The sequence below is a fragment of the Microtus ochrogaster genome, unplaced genomic scaffold (assembly GCF_000317375.1).
Source record: "Microtus ochrogaster isolate Prairie Vole_2 unplaced genomic scaffold, MicOch1.0 UNK13, whole genome shotgun sequence".
Taxonomy (NCBI): Eukaryota; Metazoa; Chordata; class Mammalia; order Rodentia; family Cricetidae; genus Microtus; species Microtus ochrogaster.
This window is the reverse complement of record NW_004949111.1, coordinates 4,728,995-4,748,897: the sequence shown is the minus strand read 5'-3', so window position 1 is coordinate 4,748,897 and position 19,903 is coordinate 4,728,995. Positions and strand designations below refer to the sequence as shown.

The 19,903-nt window shown below is 34.7% G+C and overlaps 1 protein-coding gene across 1 annotated transcript in view; it reads right to left on the bottom strand.

Moving 5' to 3' along the window:
• Rps6ka6 (ribosomal protein S6 kinase A6) overlaps positions 1 to 19,903 on the bottom strand; it is a 148,385-nt gene that overhangs the window by 107,513 nt on the left and 20,969 nt on the right. The window contains exon 2 of the mRNA XM_013353608.2: positions 5,549 to 5,686. Coding sequence (XP_013209062.2) covers positions 5,549 to 5,662 — 114 coding nt within the window. The 5' untranslated portion in view covers positions 5,663 to 5,686. The remainder of the gene's footprint in view (positions 1 to 5,548; positions 5,687 to 19,903) is intronic.

Sequence of the window (19,903 nt, the reverse complement as noted above, 5' to 3'; positions counted from 1 at the left end):
CACACACACACACACACACACACAGCACACCACACACAAAAATTTCTTTGTATCTTAGCATTTGTCATCCTGTCATCCACTCTTACAATTTCAACTGTCTCATTTTTCTACCCACAATCCTTGTCACTACTCCCAGTCATACCACTCTCTTGGGTTCTAAGGACGCTTTCTGAAAGTCTGCTAAACATCTACGAACTTTTCATTCACCTTAATTCAATGTGTTACAAAGTAAATTAATCAATTTTCCCCTCATAAAAATTTTACTATTGATCTTTTGTGCTCATTGTGCTAATGTCATCATCTTAATTATAGTCCTTTGCTCTAGAATCTTTGTTGTCTTTAATTCCTCCATATTTCTCAATTTCACATATATTTGTCCAGTTGTCAGTTCTGTGCAAATGAAGCCAGTAGTTTTTTTTATTTATAAAACCTCCCTTGGTCTTCAAAAACAAAATCCAAACTCTTTAATTGATCTATGAGGCTTTGTATATAAATTTATCCTCAGTGTGCAGTGTTTTACAATTAATGATTTTATCTATATCACTCATTTTCTATGTTCTCAGAATTTGCCCAGCACACCGTTTTCTTTTCCTGTGAATACCTTTTCCTAACTCTTTCCTTTCATCTAGATCAGCTAAGTACTTGGAAGGAACTCTATGTTTTATATTTGTACCACTTATCAGTAATGACTAACCCAAATAACACATATTAGAACTTGACTTCAAATTGCAGCAGTTATGTAACTAGTGCTTAGCACCAACAAGTAACAACACTCCCAAGTGCTTTTGAGAAACAAACAATATCTGTCTTGTTGGATTGCATATCTTCAGCATTTGTATTGTTCTCTGACCCATAGGAAATGATTATGGCAAAGGAAAATTCACAAATGAGTGAATTTCTTGACTGTTTGCTCTCTCTTCTTTTTTACACTGCTGCCAGCTTACTCACTCAGCATTCGTCACCTAGACTATTTTGAGAGCTTTCAAGTGGACTTCTTAACTTTCTTTCTCAACTTAAACTATGATTCTAGCTTACAAATTTGCTAAGGTTTTATTTTTTCCCACTTAATCTCTCTGTTTTCTCACAGATGTATTCCTCCTGAAAATATATTATAAAGGACACTGAGATATTTCCTGACTGTGGAAGTTCATGATCTCATATAGATGAGAGTCTTGTATATTAGTAATACTGAAAGAAAACAAACTGTATGCTGTCAGTATAGAGAATGAACTATCCTTGACAGAATTCAGAAATATCAAAGATGAGATCTTAGAACTAAAGGTTTAGATTTGGCTTTGAAATAAGGGTAATATAACTTTCCTAATACTTACATTTGGTTGGATATAGATGGCCATGTTACATCCTAGCTTTAAAAATTCAAACATAAATTATCATAGTCAAGACCAAATCTAAATTCAGAAGCATACAAATTCTTGTAGGAACTGGTATCTGCATATTACATCCTAGCATCATCTTCTGGTATTTATTTCTATTTTGAATTACTACAACAATATTATCATTCCTTTATCTCACTGTTTCATTCTGTATCTACTCCTAATGACTGCTATGTTTCTGTGGTAGGCAATTTCAACTTGAATTCCCTCTTAAGACTTGATATTTGACAAACTAAGTAGAATTTCTGTTTTATTTGTTCCTTTAGTATCACATGTATTTTTCTTTTTGGTTTTTCTAGACAGGGTTTGTAGATCAGGTTGGCATCGAACCCACAGAAATCTGCCTTCCTCTGCCTCCTGAATGCTGGGATTAAAGGTGTGTGCCACCACCGCCTAGCTAGTATCACATGTATTTTCTTCATAACACTTCAAGTCTGTATATATTTACCTACTGTGAAATCACTTGACTATTATTTAATTCCCCAAGTAAAGTGTAAGCTATAAAATTGCAAGGCTCAGGGAAGAAGAGATGATTTGACAATTAAGAACATTTGATGCTCTTACAGAAGACCTGAGACCTGAGGTTCCTTTGCAATACACATATAGTGACTCACAACATTCCATAATTTCCGTTTCAGGGAATCTGAAGTCCTCTTCTAGCTACCACATATACCAGGAAGACACAAGGTGAATATATATACATGCAGGCAGGCACTCATACACATAAAAATAAATTTAAAATAATTACCAACCTGTCGACTCTTTGTTGCCATTGCATGGATCTGACATGCATCACGATGAAGTATACTAGTTTATCTCCAAAAAATTTAATCAAAGAGTATACTTTTTATCATGTATGTACTTATATTGATTACATAAGCCTTTATACATGTTTCTTTTCTTTACTACTTTTAAAAAATGATACTGATGCAATTACATCTATAGAAAGATGAAACAACAAAAAATATTTGTGGATTTGCAAATTTTTCTACAACTATGAAAAGTTAAGTACAAAATCTTTAAAGATTTTCTGTTGTTCTTTTTTTTTTTTAATTTTTCGAGACAAGGTTTCTCTGTAGCTTTGGGGCCTGTCCTGGAACTAGTTCTTGTAGACCAGGCTGGCCTCGAACTCACAGAGATCCACCTACCTCTGCCTCCCAAGTGCTGGGATTAAAGGCATGCACCACCACCGCCCAGCTTAAAGATTTTCTGAATGACAATGAGCCAAATTAGATTCCCAAATAAACTGTCATAAAATAAGAAATTCATTTTTAAATGGTAGCATCCACTAATTAATAATTCTTTTGATGAAACTCTTTTATACCCCTTTTCTGATAAGCAGGTAGCAGAATGATGTAGCTACTGAGAGACTTGTATGCAAATTATGTTTTGCCCCATATTTCATGTAACTTTGGTCACATTTATTGTCTTAGCTTTCATTATTTCAATTTTTAACCTTATTTAATTATTATATGCATTATGTGGAATACTTTTGAGAATTATAAAAGATAATGTCTACCACTACTTGGGACGGGGAGGGAGGTGATGATGAAGGGTATTCTATAAATGCTTAATTATTCCAGTTATTCCAATGGATATCTATTTTGCCATTGATTTGTCTGATCACATGTGGCCAAAATTCAAATAGTCATATGGCCTGTTTCTTGTGGTTTAAATATATCATCAATTCTAAAATTCAAAATTCACTGAATCTGTAACTTGTGCCACAGTAGATCTGCCTTCCTGGATTCCTGCTTTTCTAAGTAATGATAAAAAATTAATTATGTTGCACTTTCTACTGCTGTAAAGCACTTGCAACTATAAAAGAATGCTGTTGCTTCATTTCTGTTCACAGTTTCAATTAACTGATGTTGGAATAAAAATACATGTTTGCAATGTGGAAGGGGCCATGTAATTATTCAGCCTTTCCTGTTTGTAGCTGCTTATTAGTATGCTCCACATGTTTGCCTTCCTTCCACTTCAAATGCTAATTTTAGAATCCCGTTTTCATTATTGAACACCTTTAGGAAAAATTGTAACAGTAAGTACAACAGACATCTTGAGTCTGTCATGTTTCCCTCTTTCTTAATGAGCTTGTTCTCATGACAAAAAATTTTAAATTCATACTTATTTTCAAACAATATCTTCCTTATAAAAAAATCACTGAATTGCTCATTTCATTAGTTATCACTTGTTTCAGTTAACTTTCAGGCCACATAAACTGAAGGAGAAGTTGAGTATTCAAGCAGCTTTCTGAATAAATGTTACATTTGTAAATATTTAACACTAACATTTTTCCAGTTTTCAAGCAAAACTCATAGTTTGCTTAAAATATACAGGTACTATAATTGAGGTCAAAGAAGTCATCTTTTTGTTTGAATCATGTAGATAATTGCTTCAATTCTCCACTTCACTTTGTGTGAAGTAAGTAATTGAGTGAAATTTCAACTGAACATTTTACTGAAAAAAAATGTCAAAATGAATGTTGATTATCTTTAAGCCAAAACAAGTAGCTAATTGCCTGAAATTACCAGTTGCTTGGTCATGCAACCTTGGTACATTTAGTCATATCTATGATGAAATTGGAGAAAGAAAAATAAACATCACTTCAGTATGCCTACCCTAGCTTTCAATCACATGCACTCGATGAGTTAATAGCACACTAAAAATGGCCACTTTTTTCCAATTTCTGGTTTTATCTCTTAAAATAAATGATTAAAGAATTTATGTCTATATAGAATAAAAATTGTAGCATCTTAGCAGCATAATTTATCTCAACAAATTGTCACAAACATCTGTTTTGCATACAGAGAAAAATTATGAAAGTAGAAATCTAAGTACAAACAAGAGTAATCTGGTAAAACAGAAAGGTGATTGTTAACTAGAAATATTGTCACATATTTTTATTTTGCATGAACACAGTCTTGGAAGTTAGGATAAACAAATGAAATATGTGTAGGCATACTGGAAACCAGGGGGCGGGGGGAGGCTGGTGTTAAATATTTACAAATGTAAAAGAGGTCTGGGAAATCTTAAAGTCTATGAAGCAGTTTAAAAACACCCGAGGGCAAATGCTATCAAAATTATAATGAGAAACAAAATGGATGTTTAGGAATCCAATTTTCCCCTTTGAACTGGTGAATGAACCTTATTTAACAGACTTATACTACTTAAAAGGCTTTCTAAAAATCTACTAATAGACTGTCCACTTTGCTATATGACCATTCTGTACTAAAATCATTTCATAATGGTAGCTTTTTGTTTAATTCTGACAGAGCTCAAAGGGGAAATTTTTCACCTATATTTCAAATAATAATAACTTTTCAGTGTTTTGAAGTGAGAACTATGCTATGGTAAAAATCATCTTCTGACTTGCTGTACTGTATTAGTGATCTCAAGACTTATTTGAGAGGAAATGTTTAGCGGCTGTTTAGTCTATTCCTTCTACCCTCATTTAATATCTCTCCAACTCTTTGAAGACTTATGATTAAGTTAACCCTTCAGATCTTTTAATTGAATTTTATAAGGACATTTTAAAAAATAATTTCTAAGAATTTAAAAGGAAACACTTTGGCTTGTTTTCCCTATACCTTGCCCAAATACTCCATATATACATAGATAGGTCATAGATGCAGAAATTGAGCACGTTACTCCTTATGAAAGGCACAATAAAAACTTAGATACAGAATATGTCAAGATTATATCACACACACACACAAAACCATGTTCATTGTTTGTGATCGTAGGACATTCTATCATTCTATTATTGGCATGTCTGACCTATACTTCTTAAGGGCTCTACACAATTATTTGTTATATTTATACATAGCCAGTTCAGGACCATCTTGTATTTATTTCTGTAATCTGGTATTCCTCTGGATTTGAGTTTGCCTTTAATAGACTTTGTCATGTTTATTTTTACCCACATCAGCTTGTCAAAGTTGTTTGGAATCCCAAACTTAACCCATTACCCCAACCCCCAGCTCTGAAAAGGCAGAACTGATTGAACATGTATAAATTCTTTAAACAAAGTCACAAATGTCATACTGCTCTTTGCACACAGTCATGACACTGAGACATTCTACATTGCTCACTCTTCCGCCATTTAGTTATAACCTAACAAAACTCAATACCATATTTCTATAGATTTTTACCTGATTTTTGGATCGTCGACGACATTCAAACAATGGAAGGCAACAACACAGGTTCAAGTTAGAGTTGACCCTACGGCCAGATGTTCTACGTCGTGTCCTTCTAGAATTCATCATGCCTCAAAGTCGGTGTAGTACAATCTGAAAAAAAAAATATATGACTTGGGGTGAAACAGTGAAAGAACTGGGGAACATAGCAAGCAGTTTAAGACATGAGGAAGGAAAGGGCACAGGGTTGGAGAAGTTCTCAAAATTTGAAATCTCACCTTAATCCCTGCTCTTTAGAGATTCTGTAGTATGTTTTCTAAAAATACAGCAACTCATAAGTTGCATCTTTTCTTGGAATGAAGAAAAATGGTGAATGACAGCCTAACCCCTACAAACCAAGCTTTAACACGTCCCTCAGACTCAGAGAAAGAAAATAGGCCACATTATTCCCTCTTCCTCTATTTTCTCCTGGGACATTCATTTACCCTTTCTTATTTAAATTCCTGGCATTCCCATCTCAGAACTGTCTCTATCCCTGGGCAGTTCCTGTCATAAATATACTCTTCCACCCGGCTCAGGCTCAGACCTTTTGGCCACCAGCCAGTTGGCTAGTTTCCCTCTACCAATAACTAGATTTTCTCTAATTATACAGCATTTAGATGTTACAAATATCAACATGAGTAATCAATTTGAATGTTGAACCCTACTGACAACATCTAGTATATCATTAGCATTAAATGTATATTGTCTTAATAAGCCAGTCTATTACTTTATCAACATACAAAAGTGTCAAGGACATGAATAGATTGAACTATTACCCAATTTAAAACATACTTGGAACATGGCATCATAATACATGTCTATAATTCTAATACTCGGAAGGCTGAGGCAGGAGGATTAAAAGTTTGAGTTTGACCTGGTCTACATAGTAAAATATTGTCTCCAAAAGCCCAAGGGCTAGGGCTATAGGTCAAAGGTAGAATATTTGTCTAGAATGCACAAGATCCTATACTTGATCTTCAGCACTACAAAAAAAGAAATAAAAAGGAAACAGTGTTTGAGAGTTTTGTTATGCAATAGAGATATAGGTAAATTAAATTGTAGTCTAGAACAGTAAGACAGACCACAAGTTTAATACTAAAATGTTTTACTTCATCTTTCCTTGTGTTTCTTTCTTTCCCCTTGCTTTTTAATCTTGAGACAGGGTCCTACTATGTTGGTCAGACTGGCCTACAACTCACAGCAATCATCCTGTCAGCCTCTCAAGTGCTGACATTAAAACTGTGAACCACCACCCCCGCTTAAATAAGACAGGTTTCTATTCTATTTATTTGTTTATAAATTATACTATGCTGATATCTTTTTAAAAAAGATTCAAAGCAGCTGACATTTGATTGAAGATTGTTATAATCAATCAAGTATTAAATATTTTAGCTAAAATGTTTTAAAGAAAATGATTTTATAAATTTTTGCTATTGCTATATTCATCTAAATGACTGCAAATAACAAAACTTATGAAAACTTTCATTATTTTAAGGAATTATTGGTGGTGAGAGGGAATGTGGAAAAACTTCTGAAAGGCCAGCCTTCATTGTAAGGATAGTATAAATGACAAAACCTTTTCCTCCATCAACCTAATGTTTGTCTACCTCCCTCCTTCACAAATATCTCCAATAATGTAAAGTAATAGAAGAATAAAGGCCTCCCCCATTGAAAACAAATACTGTTACGATTGTCAGATGGTGCCTTTTCACCTTCATTCTTCAAAGTTACTCTTTGAGCACATTTCATTACATTAGCTGATAAATTCAATTACCAAAGCCACTAAATTTCTGCTTATTGTTAACTATGATCTAACTTAAGAGTTAGCTTTAAGATTTGTGGCTTATAGGAGTTTTTAGATTCAAAGATAAAACTTAAGAAGAAAAATGTGTTAGATGTTTGTATACATAATATGTCATTAAATCCTCAAAATTTTACAAAGCAGGCATCATCATTCCTACTTTCAAATGAAAAACCTAAATACAAAGAAGTGTCCACAGATAATTTAGTAGCATAGCTCAAACTATAATTGAAATTTTCCAAGTCCAATGGCTTCACCTCTCTCACTTCTCCAACTGTATTAAAGGAGAAACAAAATGAAGACAGGTGCACAAAACTAGAAATTATTTTCCAATAGAACAACTACCCATTCTTTTCTCCTCAAATTTTCTAGTTTTCTCTAAGAAGAAAACTAAAGTTTCTCTCCAGTTACAAAATAATTTTACATACTTGAGGTTCAGTTAAATAACTTATGATCATAAATTTAGGATGAGCTATACATTTTTCATTCAGAAATAAGAGCCAGACAAAAAGAGGACTTCTAAGGATGAAGGCTTAAACAGTGGTTCTCCTAACACTGTGGCCATTTAGAATGGTTTATCTTGTTGTGGTGACCCTCAACCATACATTTATTTGTTGATACTTTATACCTATTTTTTGCTAATGTTATGAATCATAATGTATATGTCTAATATACAGGATATCTGATATGTAATCCCCAAAGGGACCGTAGCTCACAAGTTGAGACTCACTGGCTTAAAACTATTTATTTGAAGCATTAGATATTAGCGTTCAAAGCCCCAAAATTGAGTTTGTTTGTATATAATCTAGTCATTAATATTGCTATATAAACTCTTAGGTATCCATTCTAAAATTAAATTAAATAAAAATATTGTCAGGATAAATTATAAATGATTAAACATGAGCTGTCGTGGTTGAGCATTAATCTAACACTAATACAATCAACTAAAGGTCTTTATTGGCTGTATTCATTGGTTGACATCTTTATGAATTTGGTGAATAACTAGAGGATTTTACATCTAGAGCATGCATGTAATAGTAAATATTTCAATAGTAAATATTTTAATCTTTATCTACTTCCTAGAGGGTACGTCTGCCCAGCCTTAAAAACACATATAATCTAAAATTGCTCCCTTTTGCTAGAACTTTTTGTTCTTTCCATGGTCAAAATTTTTAGACAGTTTCCTTGAGCATAGTTTTTAAATTTTTTTTTCATTGATTGCAGTATTGAGAATTGATCCTAGGAGGTCTCACACATACTCAACAAGGGCCTTTCCAATGAGCTACATCCCTATTGTGACATACTTCTCCTGTGCAACCTCTTCCTTTGTATACCTCTTCACTATTGATTTAGTTCCCCTTTCCAGAGAAATTTCACTTTCAGAGTTTATCAGCAATCTTTTTTTTTTTCGGGGCCATTTACAGCTTTACTTATGAGCAGTTGGAGAGTTCACACAGATACAAAACATCCGGTAAGAATGACCGGCTCTCACTTTGTAGTAGCTCTCACTCAGTTACTGTACCTTGTCGATTACTGCAGATTATACACATACAAGCACAGACACACACACATGAACACAGAGGTACATGCATGTTGATAACCTGTGGTAGCCCACAAGTGACTCGGTTTCCATCCGGAGTGGCGAGTCTCCAAGAGTAACCAAAGACGCATATCGCAACCAGTGGCAGTGATCGTGAGATTACACATTCCTTTGTCATTTCTTTTTTTTTATGTACTCACTCATATTTGGTTTCTAGCCATAAACAAAGGACATTGAGCCTTAATTAGTGATCCTAGAAAAACTAAATAAGGAGAACCCAAAGAAAAACATATAGGCATCCTCCTGAATATTAACCTTCATCAGGCGATGAAAGGAGATAGAGAGAGAGACCCATATTGGAGCACCGGACTGAAATCTCAAGGTCCAAATCAGGAGCAGAAGGAGAGAGAGCACGAGCAAGGAGCTCAGGACCACAAGGGGTGCACCCACACACTGAGAACATGGGGCTGTTCTATCGGGAACTCACCAAGGCCAGCTGGCCTGGGTCTGAAAAAGCCTGGGATAAAACTGGACTCGCTGAACATAGCGGACAATGAGGACTACTGAGAACTCAAGAACAATGGCAATGGGTTTTTGATCCTACTGCACGTACTGGCTTCGTGGGAGCCTAGGCAGTTTGGATGCTCACCTTACTAGACCTGGATGGAGGTGGGTGGTCCTTGGACTTCCCACAGGGCAGGGAACCCTGATTGCTCTTTGGGCTGACGAGGGAGGGGGAATTGATTGGGGGAGGGGGAGGGAAATGGGAAGTGGTGGTGGGGAAGACACAGAAATCTTTAATAAATAAATAAATTAAAAAAATCTTTTTTGTTACAAAGTCTAAATTATTTTTATACAGAGTGTTCATTTTCATATTGTCTTCAACTGGAATCTCTTTCTTTGGCTTTTGAACTTAATCCTAGTTAAAAGACTAAAAAAATGGTGCTTCATTCACTGGCTTCTGATTGTCTTTTATTATTTTTCTCCTATTGTATTCATTTTTACTTATATTTTCTTGTACACCTTTCTGTGCACTTAGGTTTTTCCACTGTTTCTTTTTAAAGTTTGATTTGTTTTCATGATTTTGTAACAGCTAGGTTGATGATAGTGTAATACAAATCTTCAGGTCTACTTCTGATCTTCTAAATCCTATTAAAATGCTTAGATAACTATTAATTACTACTACAGATCCCTCAAATAGAAATAGAACCCATCATATTTTCCTCATAAACACTCTTCTACTTTCCACCTTCCCAAATTATAATATTCTCCCACTTACATTTAATTATTTTTCTTTACTCCTTCTATGAAGTCAATTATCAAGTTCTTCTGGATTTTTCTTTCTCCATGTTCTTATGATTTTTAGTTTATTCAACAAACTAGTTTAATTCAGAACTAGCACAATATACAAAGCTCTCACCAGCATTTGCACTGTGCCTCCTGCATTACACTAAATATAAATTTAAGGTTTCTTTTTCTGTTGTTGTTGTCTTACTGTGTGTTCTAATATCCCAAATAATCAAATACCTGACCTTTCTCTGTCAAGACCTTCCTGTTAAAATCTTAGTTTCCAGGATTTAGGATTTTAGATTTAATATTTGTTCCCTTCTGATAGATGATTTTGATCCTTGTCGTTCATTTACGGCTATATAACATATACAGTTTGCTCTACAGGGCAATGAAAATTTACTGAAGTTTACACAATTCATACTTGCACTAAAATTGCTTTGAAGGCCAGTCAATGAAAAAGGAGAACAGAGACTACCCCATCTCAGCTTTTCGCTCAACCTACATGTCACCATCCATTGTTTAAATTATTCCTGTTTAAAATTTCTTTCTTTTTATTTGTTGCCTTTAGACAGCATGAATATGGTAAAATGCAAGCCATCAGTCTAAATCTAAATCTAAATATCTACTTTCTTGGCTGTACAATGTTGTAATACTAAATGATGCTGGAGGAAATAGTAAATTGATTTAATGCAAATTCTTGGTCTCTAATCTCAACTTGCTTTCAAGGTTACCTAGTAACATTTCTTCCTTCCTCTCCTTATAAAAACTATTTTAAGCCTTCTCCACTGTCTTGTTATCACTACCCATCTGTTTCTTCATTTAACTTATTCACCTCATGCTGCGTGGTACTTCTAAGAGAATCCCTCCAATTTTCTTGCATGCCACCTCTAATCATACTTGCTCATCACTTTCCTCCTCTTTTCCACCTTTCTGCAGAATGCAATGGAGGAAATGAACACCTCTGGTATAAAAAGCTGTTAACACTAATAGGTATATATTCCATGGGTTTTTGATCCTACTGCACGTACCGGCTTTGTGGGAGCCGAGGCGGTTTGGACATTCACTTTACTAGACCTGGATGGAGGTGGGTGGTCCTTGGACTTCCCACAGGGCAGGGAACCCAGATTGCTCTTTGGGCTGATGAGGGAGAGGGACTTGATCGGGGGAGGAGGAGGGAAATGGGAGGCGGTGGCGGGGAGGAGGCAGAAATCTTTAATAAATAAATAAAAAGCTGTTAACACACATATTCTCCTAATCTTGACCTCTCAGAGTTGTCACATGAGGATTGTCACTTGAGGTGTTTCCAGCTCACCCCAAGTGCTCTCTCATGATCACTGTTTATCTTGCTTGTCTCCTAGCTTTAACCTTACCCTCTCTAGTACTTCCTTCCAATAATGAATGAAATGAAATTTCCTTCTTTCCAGTAATGAAAAATGTTGTTTTCATGTTAAAAATAAAATGGCTTCCTTTGACATTCACCTGGAAAAAACGGCCAAATTTATTTAAGGAGGTATTTTATTCTCATTTTTCAGTGTCCATCACTCTCGTTCACTCTTAAATTTGATACAATTTTATTTTTACCTCATTGATCTTTGAAATAATTAAAGTCAATGATGGCTTTATGGTTACTATATTCAATGGTTACACTAATCTCTGCTACTTTCTGAAATATCCCTTCTCATTCCTTTGGTTTCATTGGCATTACCATGTGTTTTCTCCTATCTATATTTCTTGATACTTCTGTCTTTGTTTTTTGGTCTTTGTTTCTGTTTTTTGGTGAGAGGCTCAATTTCATTATTTTGCTAGTTCATAATATTTTTTTCTCAGCCCTCAAGAGCTCTTACTTTACACTCAAATCTGCATGTAATTTTATTCTCATATGCTAATACCTTACAATTTCATCTCCAACTCAGATCTGCTTTCTAAATAAATAAATCTCTCACTTTAGCATCCCCTAAGCTATTTCATTCAATACATTCCATGGGACTCAGTCAATAAATCTGCATTTCTAAAGTCAAATTGCTACATCAACTATTTCTTTCTTTGTTTCTTAATTACAGTAAATGATATCACCATGAATCTTAATTTTCTAACTCATAATAGTACTTGGAGTACTCAAAGTCACTTTTGTTTACCTAGGATATTTCCTATTCATCTTACCTAGGTGATTGTTATACATTTTATATTAGGAATCCTTCCAGGGCTTCACTTTTCTGACCTCTCATCACAAGTTATATATCTCTATTTCATTCAGTAATCTATACTTTTCAAAAGACTGTAAGTACAAATGATCCTCAATTTACCATGAGTAATGACCAGATAAAGCCTTTGCAAGTTGACAATATCATAAATTGAAAATATATTTAATATACCTTCCCTATTAAACTCCATAGTTTAGATTAGTCCACATGGCTGCCACTAATACCTTAGCATTTTAAAAGAGTATCAGACTATGTAGTAGTAATCAAAGAAGAGATCAAAGTTCAAATTGTGAAGTATCATTTCTCCTGAATGTATATTGTTTTTGTGTCATAGTACAGGTGAAAAATCATTAGTCCCTGTTGTAAGCCAGGGACCATCTGTAGTGTGATGGACGTGTTTTGCTCTTGTGTCTTCAAACTTACTTCAGTATTAACATTGCCACTTAAAAGTGGTTGTTGAATATTTTTAAAGGTATCAGAATTAGTAAAGATAAGGCAAAAGTAAAAACTAGAGGAAGTCATCAAAACAGTCTTAAAAAAGAGAACTGTTTAATCTATAGACACTAAAAAATTTACCTCTCATACTCAGTATTAACCATTTTAAACTAAAAGATATTTTAAAAAGAAAGTAATATCTCAAAACATTATCATTATTCAAATGTTTTCATAATAAAAATTACAACAAGTATTATAGCAAACTTCCCACATATTTATGGTTATCATTCTTCAAACTTATAAGAGATTCTGTCTTTCTTATAGATTTCATTCCTACAAGATTCTCACTATGTTTTCAAAATAATGTTTTACAGGATTGTTTTGGTTAATAAGTTAGAGATATCAGTAAATTATTTTAAACTCCAATCTCTCTCTCTCTCTCTCTCTCTCTCTCTCTCTCTCTCTCTCTCTCTCTCTCTCTGTCTGTGTGTGTGTGTGTGTATGTGTGTAAAATAAATTTAAAAGATGTTATTTGGGGTAGACCAAGATTTATACTATCTTAAAAATATGTTGTGTAAATTTTTCTCCTCTCCAAAGACATTCAGGAGCACACAAGACAAGTGACCCATATTTCCCTTCCCACTACATAAACTTCATTCATGTTCTCGCAGACAGCAATTATGTTATTCCTTATCATTTTCTTCTTCAGACAGAATAGGCTTAATTATGTTATGGCCTAGTCTCCATCTTGTTTATTATTTGGGTCTGGTTTTTGCAGAGTCCCTCCTGTTTTTCTAAGCTTAAACCAAACAGAATGGTATTTGGTATTTCAACAAAGCAGAGAAGTCAAATAGTTATTTGATAATAAAACATCCAAGTGATAAGATGAGAACTTGCATTTTAACAACGAAGTGTGAATGCTTTTGCCTTTTAAATCCTCTATTAAGGACCACACAGAGGCAATTTCTCTTCCCCTTATTAAGCCATGCCTGAAAATGTGAGTGTTTGGGCTTTAAAAACACTAATGAATGACTCATAGTAATAGTATACAATCTGCACTCATAGTTTGAAGTGATTTTATCACTGTCACTCTTCTTGTTCACAGTCACATTCCACCGAAAGACATTTAAAGATTAATAATACAGTATTTCCGCAAGCTGATTGATTTCTCACCGACTCACTCTACTGGGCTGAGGTTGATATTTGTTCCTCAGCTTCCACCTACACCATAAAGACTAAAGATTTTTCTCTTCACTTTTACCTCTAACATCTGACTTTTCACAGAATCTGTCCTTCAGTCCCCCACCCCGCCATGCAATTGTTTTCAATTAATTGGCATTCTGTTCCACTCTTTCTTAAACTTTTTAAAAACTTATTGCCCTCATCGAACACAATACCCTGGCCTTCTGTGAACCAGACTCATTTATCTCGTTTTCTTGTCTATGAACCAGAAAAGAAAGGAACCAGAAAGGCAGAAGTTATGACCAGAGGTTGTTAAATGCCATGTTGCACTATCATGGCTATCCTCTGGTAAACAAAGCCTGAAGCAAACAGATGATGCCATAGATGTGAAAACACTGGACAGGATTGGTATACTCTGATAAACAATAAATGAGGAAGATTGAAGTTTGTCTTTGTATTTGCATCTTCTTTTTCTCTTCTCTTTTGACTCCTGCCCTAGTCTTTCACTGCTTTTACATCTTCAGCCCAGATGCTCTGGTTCCCACTTACACTCATTTATCTGAAACAACCGTTTATACTCTGTATCTTTCTCTATCTATTTCTTACTTTATCTGTAGTACTTTACTATCCTCCCTGCTCCCAATGCCTTGAAATCAGTCCCAAAAGATAATTCATATTAAGATAGCTTAATTCAATGAGACTCTGCTTACTAAATGAGGATGATGAAAAGATACTTCCTCATCTTCTTAACTACAAAATATGACATTTGAGATACTATGCAGGGACAATTTCAAGGGATAGATTTGAAGTCTTCTCCATTCATTTCCCACAGAATTTCTTGAGCTTTTGATACATTCTTTCTTCTTTCCTCTTTATTCATATCTATCAAATTCTATACCGTGTCAGACAGTGACAGAAAAAGACTTCTATAGTTTATGAAATATTGCCTGGGGACAACTCTCTTCTTTCCCTTCACTAATAAGGAGATTTTCCATGTTTGGCAAATGCTTAAGTGTCTGGACAAAGAGGCCTGTGTTATTAATTATGTATACATACTCAAGAGCCTCTGCAATAGGTTCCTTTTCCCAAAAGAACAAGTAAACCAGTAAAAGGATCACGTTGGTTAGCACTTAGGGGCAAATGGACATTTTGGGTTTTGTGTCCCTTTCAATACCACCCTCCCAGCAATACCCAATTAGTGTGCACTGCAAGGAAAGGCCAAATGCAGCCTCGCCTCTTCAGACCTCTGCATAGCCCTTGTAGAGATCCACTCACCACTACACTAATCAAATCATTAGGCTGCGCTCTGCAAGTTACATACATGCTAGGGATGGCACTTTAAAATGTTAATGCCATGGATAAATCCAAACCCATTTGAAAACTGCTCAGATGCACAATTGAAAGCACTAAAGTTCAAAGCACGTTTAATTATTTCCCATAAACACAATTCTGAAAGCTTTCTTTGTTTATTTAAAAAGGAAGAAAATCTATTTTCTCTCTGCTGTTATTAACTCAAATAATGGATGGAAGAAATTTTTAAATTTGCTCTTTTATTACCTCATCTTGGATTTTTCTAGCTCAAGATATGGCTTATTTAGCACCAATCACAAAAATTTGAAAATGTAAAAGTCATACAAATTATCCAAACAGGGTTTTTGAAGAAAAAAATATTTGATGGCATTACGCACAACAATTCCTCTTTAGTGATGAATTAAATGGGCTTATTTTATAGACTGTCACTCATTGCTTTTAAAATTACTTCTATTTTTATACTTGCTATGAATCACTATTAGTTATCCATCCGCTTTTCTGTCTCTAGGTCTCTTTTCTCCCTTAGGCTCACACCTACACATTCATTACAGTCCACAATGTTGGAAACTAAGTGATCGTTCGTTGTAGTTGCAGCTAGAGGTGCTACAACCTTTCCTGCCCATCTGTCTAATTACTGACCAAGCACTACATCAGAAATTACAATAAATAATCATGCAAAGAAGCCAAAACTATCAATTCTCTTCTGAGAGCGTAAGTAAGTAGGCAGGAATTATGGAACATGCTTCCTTTGGGTTATAACAGGATATTTGTAATTAAACGATGAGTTTTTAAAAGATAGTCAATGGTTTGTACCTGAACTCTGCAGCGCATTTTGCAGCAACATTTTCAAGCACCCAGAAAAAATGGAATGATATATTGCTGCAGTAAAAATGAAAATGCTAATGCACATATGAATAATGTTTTTCTTCTCTGAGCAGTATACACTAACTAGGGCTCTGTGGAATCATTTACTGATGCATGCCCTGATTTAACTCCAAATATCCTTTAAAATTAACAACCTATTTAACATTCCTGCAAAGATTATAGGCAAAAAAGCAAATGTTATTGTCTCCCTTGAAGAAATATTCACTCAATTGGTCTAATCTGTTAGATTTGTAATCAAAATTAGAAATCTAGTATATAAGCTCTTATTTGACAAATAATTGACAAAAACCATGAACTCTGTGGCTCATTTTTTTTATCCCAATGAGATCAGCATGTACATAAACACATATTTCTCCAGTTTCACTATTTGTTTAATGAATGAGATTCAAGCTTTTGGTTTAGTTGGAGGCTTTGTGTATCCAGCCAGGCATAAATTGTTAGGGTTTTAGGAAGAGCAGTTGTTTTTTTTTTTGTGGGGGGCAGATATAATTTTGATTGGTTTCTAGATTTTTATTTATTGTTTCCATAACTGTAATTCGTGGGATGATTAAAAACTAGACTCCGAAGTAAGACATGGAGAGACCCCAGAGGAAAAAGTGGATCGAAAATACTGGATCGAAAGCAGTGGCAACAAATTTCCTTATGAGCCCTGTCTCTTTTCTTCTGCTTGCAGAGTAATAGAAATCATTTAACTGTAGTGTGACAACTATTACATACACTATAAAATTGACCAAATAGAAAAAGTCCATAACTTAATTGAATACTTTTAAAAATCTAATCTGCATTATGTGACCAATAAATAGTTGTTGACAAGATTCTCAATTTTCAAAAGAAAACACAAGCTCTACACTGAATTCTCACACTGCCTTTTTACCCTTATGACTTTGTCTTCTCAAATTACAAATAGAGTCTATTCCCTAGAGCTGAAAAAATCAAATGGTTCATACTTGTGAAGCAGTAAACAAAAAAGGACCTAAGGATAAAGCAATCCACAAACCAAAATCCTTTGTTTTCTAATGTACCTAAAAGCTCAGTTTACTGTAACCAGATATGAAAGTATAAAGAGGTAGATAAAGCAGTTCATTATTCATCACTTAAGGCAGCCACAAAAAGGACACATTTTCATTAACAGTGGGTTGAATTATTAGAAAACCTGAGCTACTCAATCCATATTCAGTGCTTGCTCTGTTCTGCTCTGCTAAGCGAATACTGCGGAGGTGGGTAGATTGCTGTTAAATAAGATTCCAATTGAGAGCCTATTTTTCTGAGCCCCAACCAGGAACACAAAACTTCAGAGGCAGTTAATTTTGATCATCTTTTTAGTAATACAAAGTTTCGAGTTTAGCCTAGAGTTTTCAGGTATCTTTAAAATGTACCACATCTAACAGCAGCTTTCAATAATTTTGAAACAGAAAATTTTTTCCTTATAGTTTTCAAGAATGTGTTACCCCCTAGTATAATATTTGTGATAGCTAATATAGATTCTTACTTGAAAGAATCGAAAGTCACTGAGGAAATAAGTGTAGTTATATTCATGAGAGACTTTCGTAGTTTGCATTTATTGATATGGGAAGACCCACACTAAATATGAATGGTCCCTGCATTGAATAAATGGGAGACTGTGAGCTGAACTCAAATACTTTTCTTGGCCTGAATCTTAACTATGGACCAAGTGAGTTCAGCTGTTCATTCTTCTGTCACCAAGACCTATCTGCCATAAGGACTATAAATGAAATTGTGAGCCAGTAGCTTTCAGGGTGTCAGAATAGTGCAACGCAAACTGATAGTGAGGAAGGTATTGGTGTTCTTATCCAGCTGTGAACACTATGAACTACGATACCCAGCTACAAGGAAAATGCGCTTACATGTGCCATAGTGGCGTGACTGTAATGGTGGTAGCCAATCACTCTGTGACTGTATTTATGGCTTGTTCCTCAGGAGAGAACCCATACCTTTTACTGTATAACTGTTCACTTCCCATGCCTGGGGAAGTCCCCTGAGGCAGGAAGCTTACTATGTTTTTTAGCTAAACTGTTATAGCATTTAACTGGCTTTTTGATATTTATATTTATACCAATAGACAAACAATATTTATATTTAGGCCAATAAACAAATAGAAAAAGACTATAAGCACCAGTCAGAGAAGCTTCTCTTTGCTGTGAATAGCAGCTAAATAAAAGATCCAGGGTTACCAAAGATACTCAGAATAAATGATGGTTGAGGGTTCACCCTTAAACAACACAATTTATATTATTCCTTCTAAGGCTCAAGGAATATTGCAGAAAGAGTATGAGAGCCAGAAGAAAGGGAGAAAGGCTGTGAAATACCATCTACTAGACACAACACACCCACTGTAATAATCAAATCATAGCAATTGAGGTTATTGACATTTGACCTGCATGGGATCAGCCATGCCCACACAGTCAGCCATGAATGCAGAGAGGTTCATTGGGCCCTACCACTCCCTGATGAACTATTAGATTCTGATAAATTGTGAAAGAGAAGGGCATGAGCTGACCTGGCTCCAATGAATAGTTTCAAACTCATGGTCACACAAATGACACTGATCAAGCACAATGAATCACTAACACAATATAAGAAAATGAATATAAAAAAGGGATTAGTAGGAAAGAAAAGGAGTGGAAAGAGGAGGTAGGGAGATGATAGAGAGTGAAGAATTTGAGCAATCAGAATTCAATATAACACAAATAAAATTAGCAAAAAGTGTAAATTCAAACAATTCCAAAAAATGTGTGCCTATAGAAATGGCTCAGCAGTTAAGAACACTTGTTGCTTTTTCAGAGGTCACAAGTTTAGTACTTAGTACTCTTGTAGGGTGGCTAACAATAGCATAAAAGACCAGCTTCAAATGGTTTTGACATCCTCCTCTGGTCTCCAAAGCTATACACATAGATCATACACACACACACACACACACACACACACACACACAAACACACACACACACACATACATGTATGCATGCACACACACACACAAAAGACAGAGAAAGACACAAAGAGAAATAAACATAAAAATAAATCTATAGGAACAAAAAATGTGAGCCAAAATAAACACATCCTTTCTTAAATAGTTGTAATCAAGAATTTGGTTAAAACGAGAAATTAGCATAGCATGCTTGCTTTCTTCATATCCAATTCCCTGTTTACACATCTTTTCCTCATTTTCATAGTATTTCTACTTTAATATCCTCTCATTAGAGTCCCTTTTGGAATTTATGTTACAAAGTCTGACAGTTTTACAATGAATCTTTTCCTTTTTGAATAATTTTTTTTGTTATAATATCTTCTAGACTATTGGCAGTGCCAGTTCCATGCAGGTCATGTGCCACTAATGTCAACTGTTTTGAGTTCAGAACTTACCTCAGTTCTTACTACTATTGGAAGGAATAATATCAGTTCTTACTACTATTGGAAGGAATAATAGTAACCACCTGTGCCTTATCAGATCACCATGGATTAAAGTTAGAATTCAACAACAAAGCTAACCCTAGAAAGCCCACAAACTCATGGAAACTGAACAGTCAACTACTGAACCATACCTGGATTAAGGAAGAAACAAAGAAAGAAATTAAAGTCTTCCTTGAATTCAATGAAAATAAAGAAACAACATACTCAAACTTATGGGACACTACGAAAGCAGTCCTAAGAGGAAAGTTCATA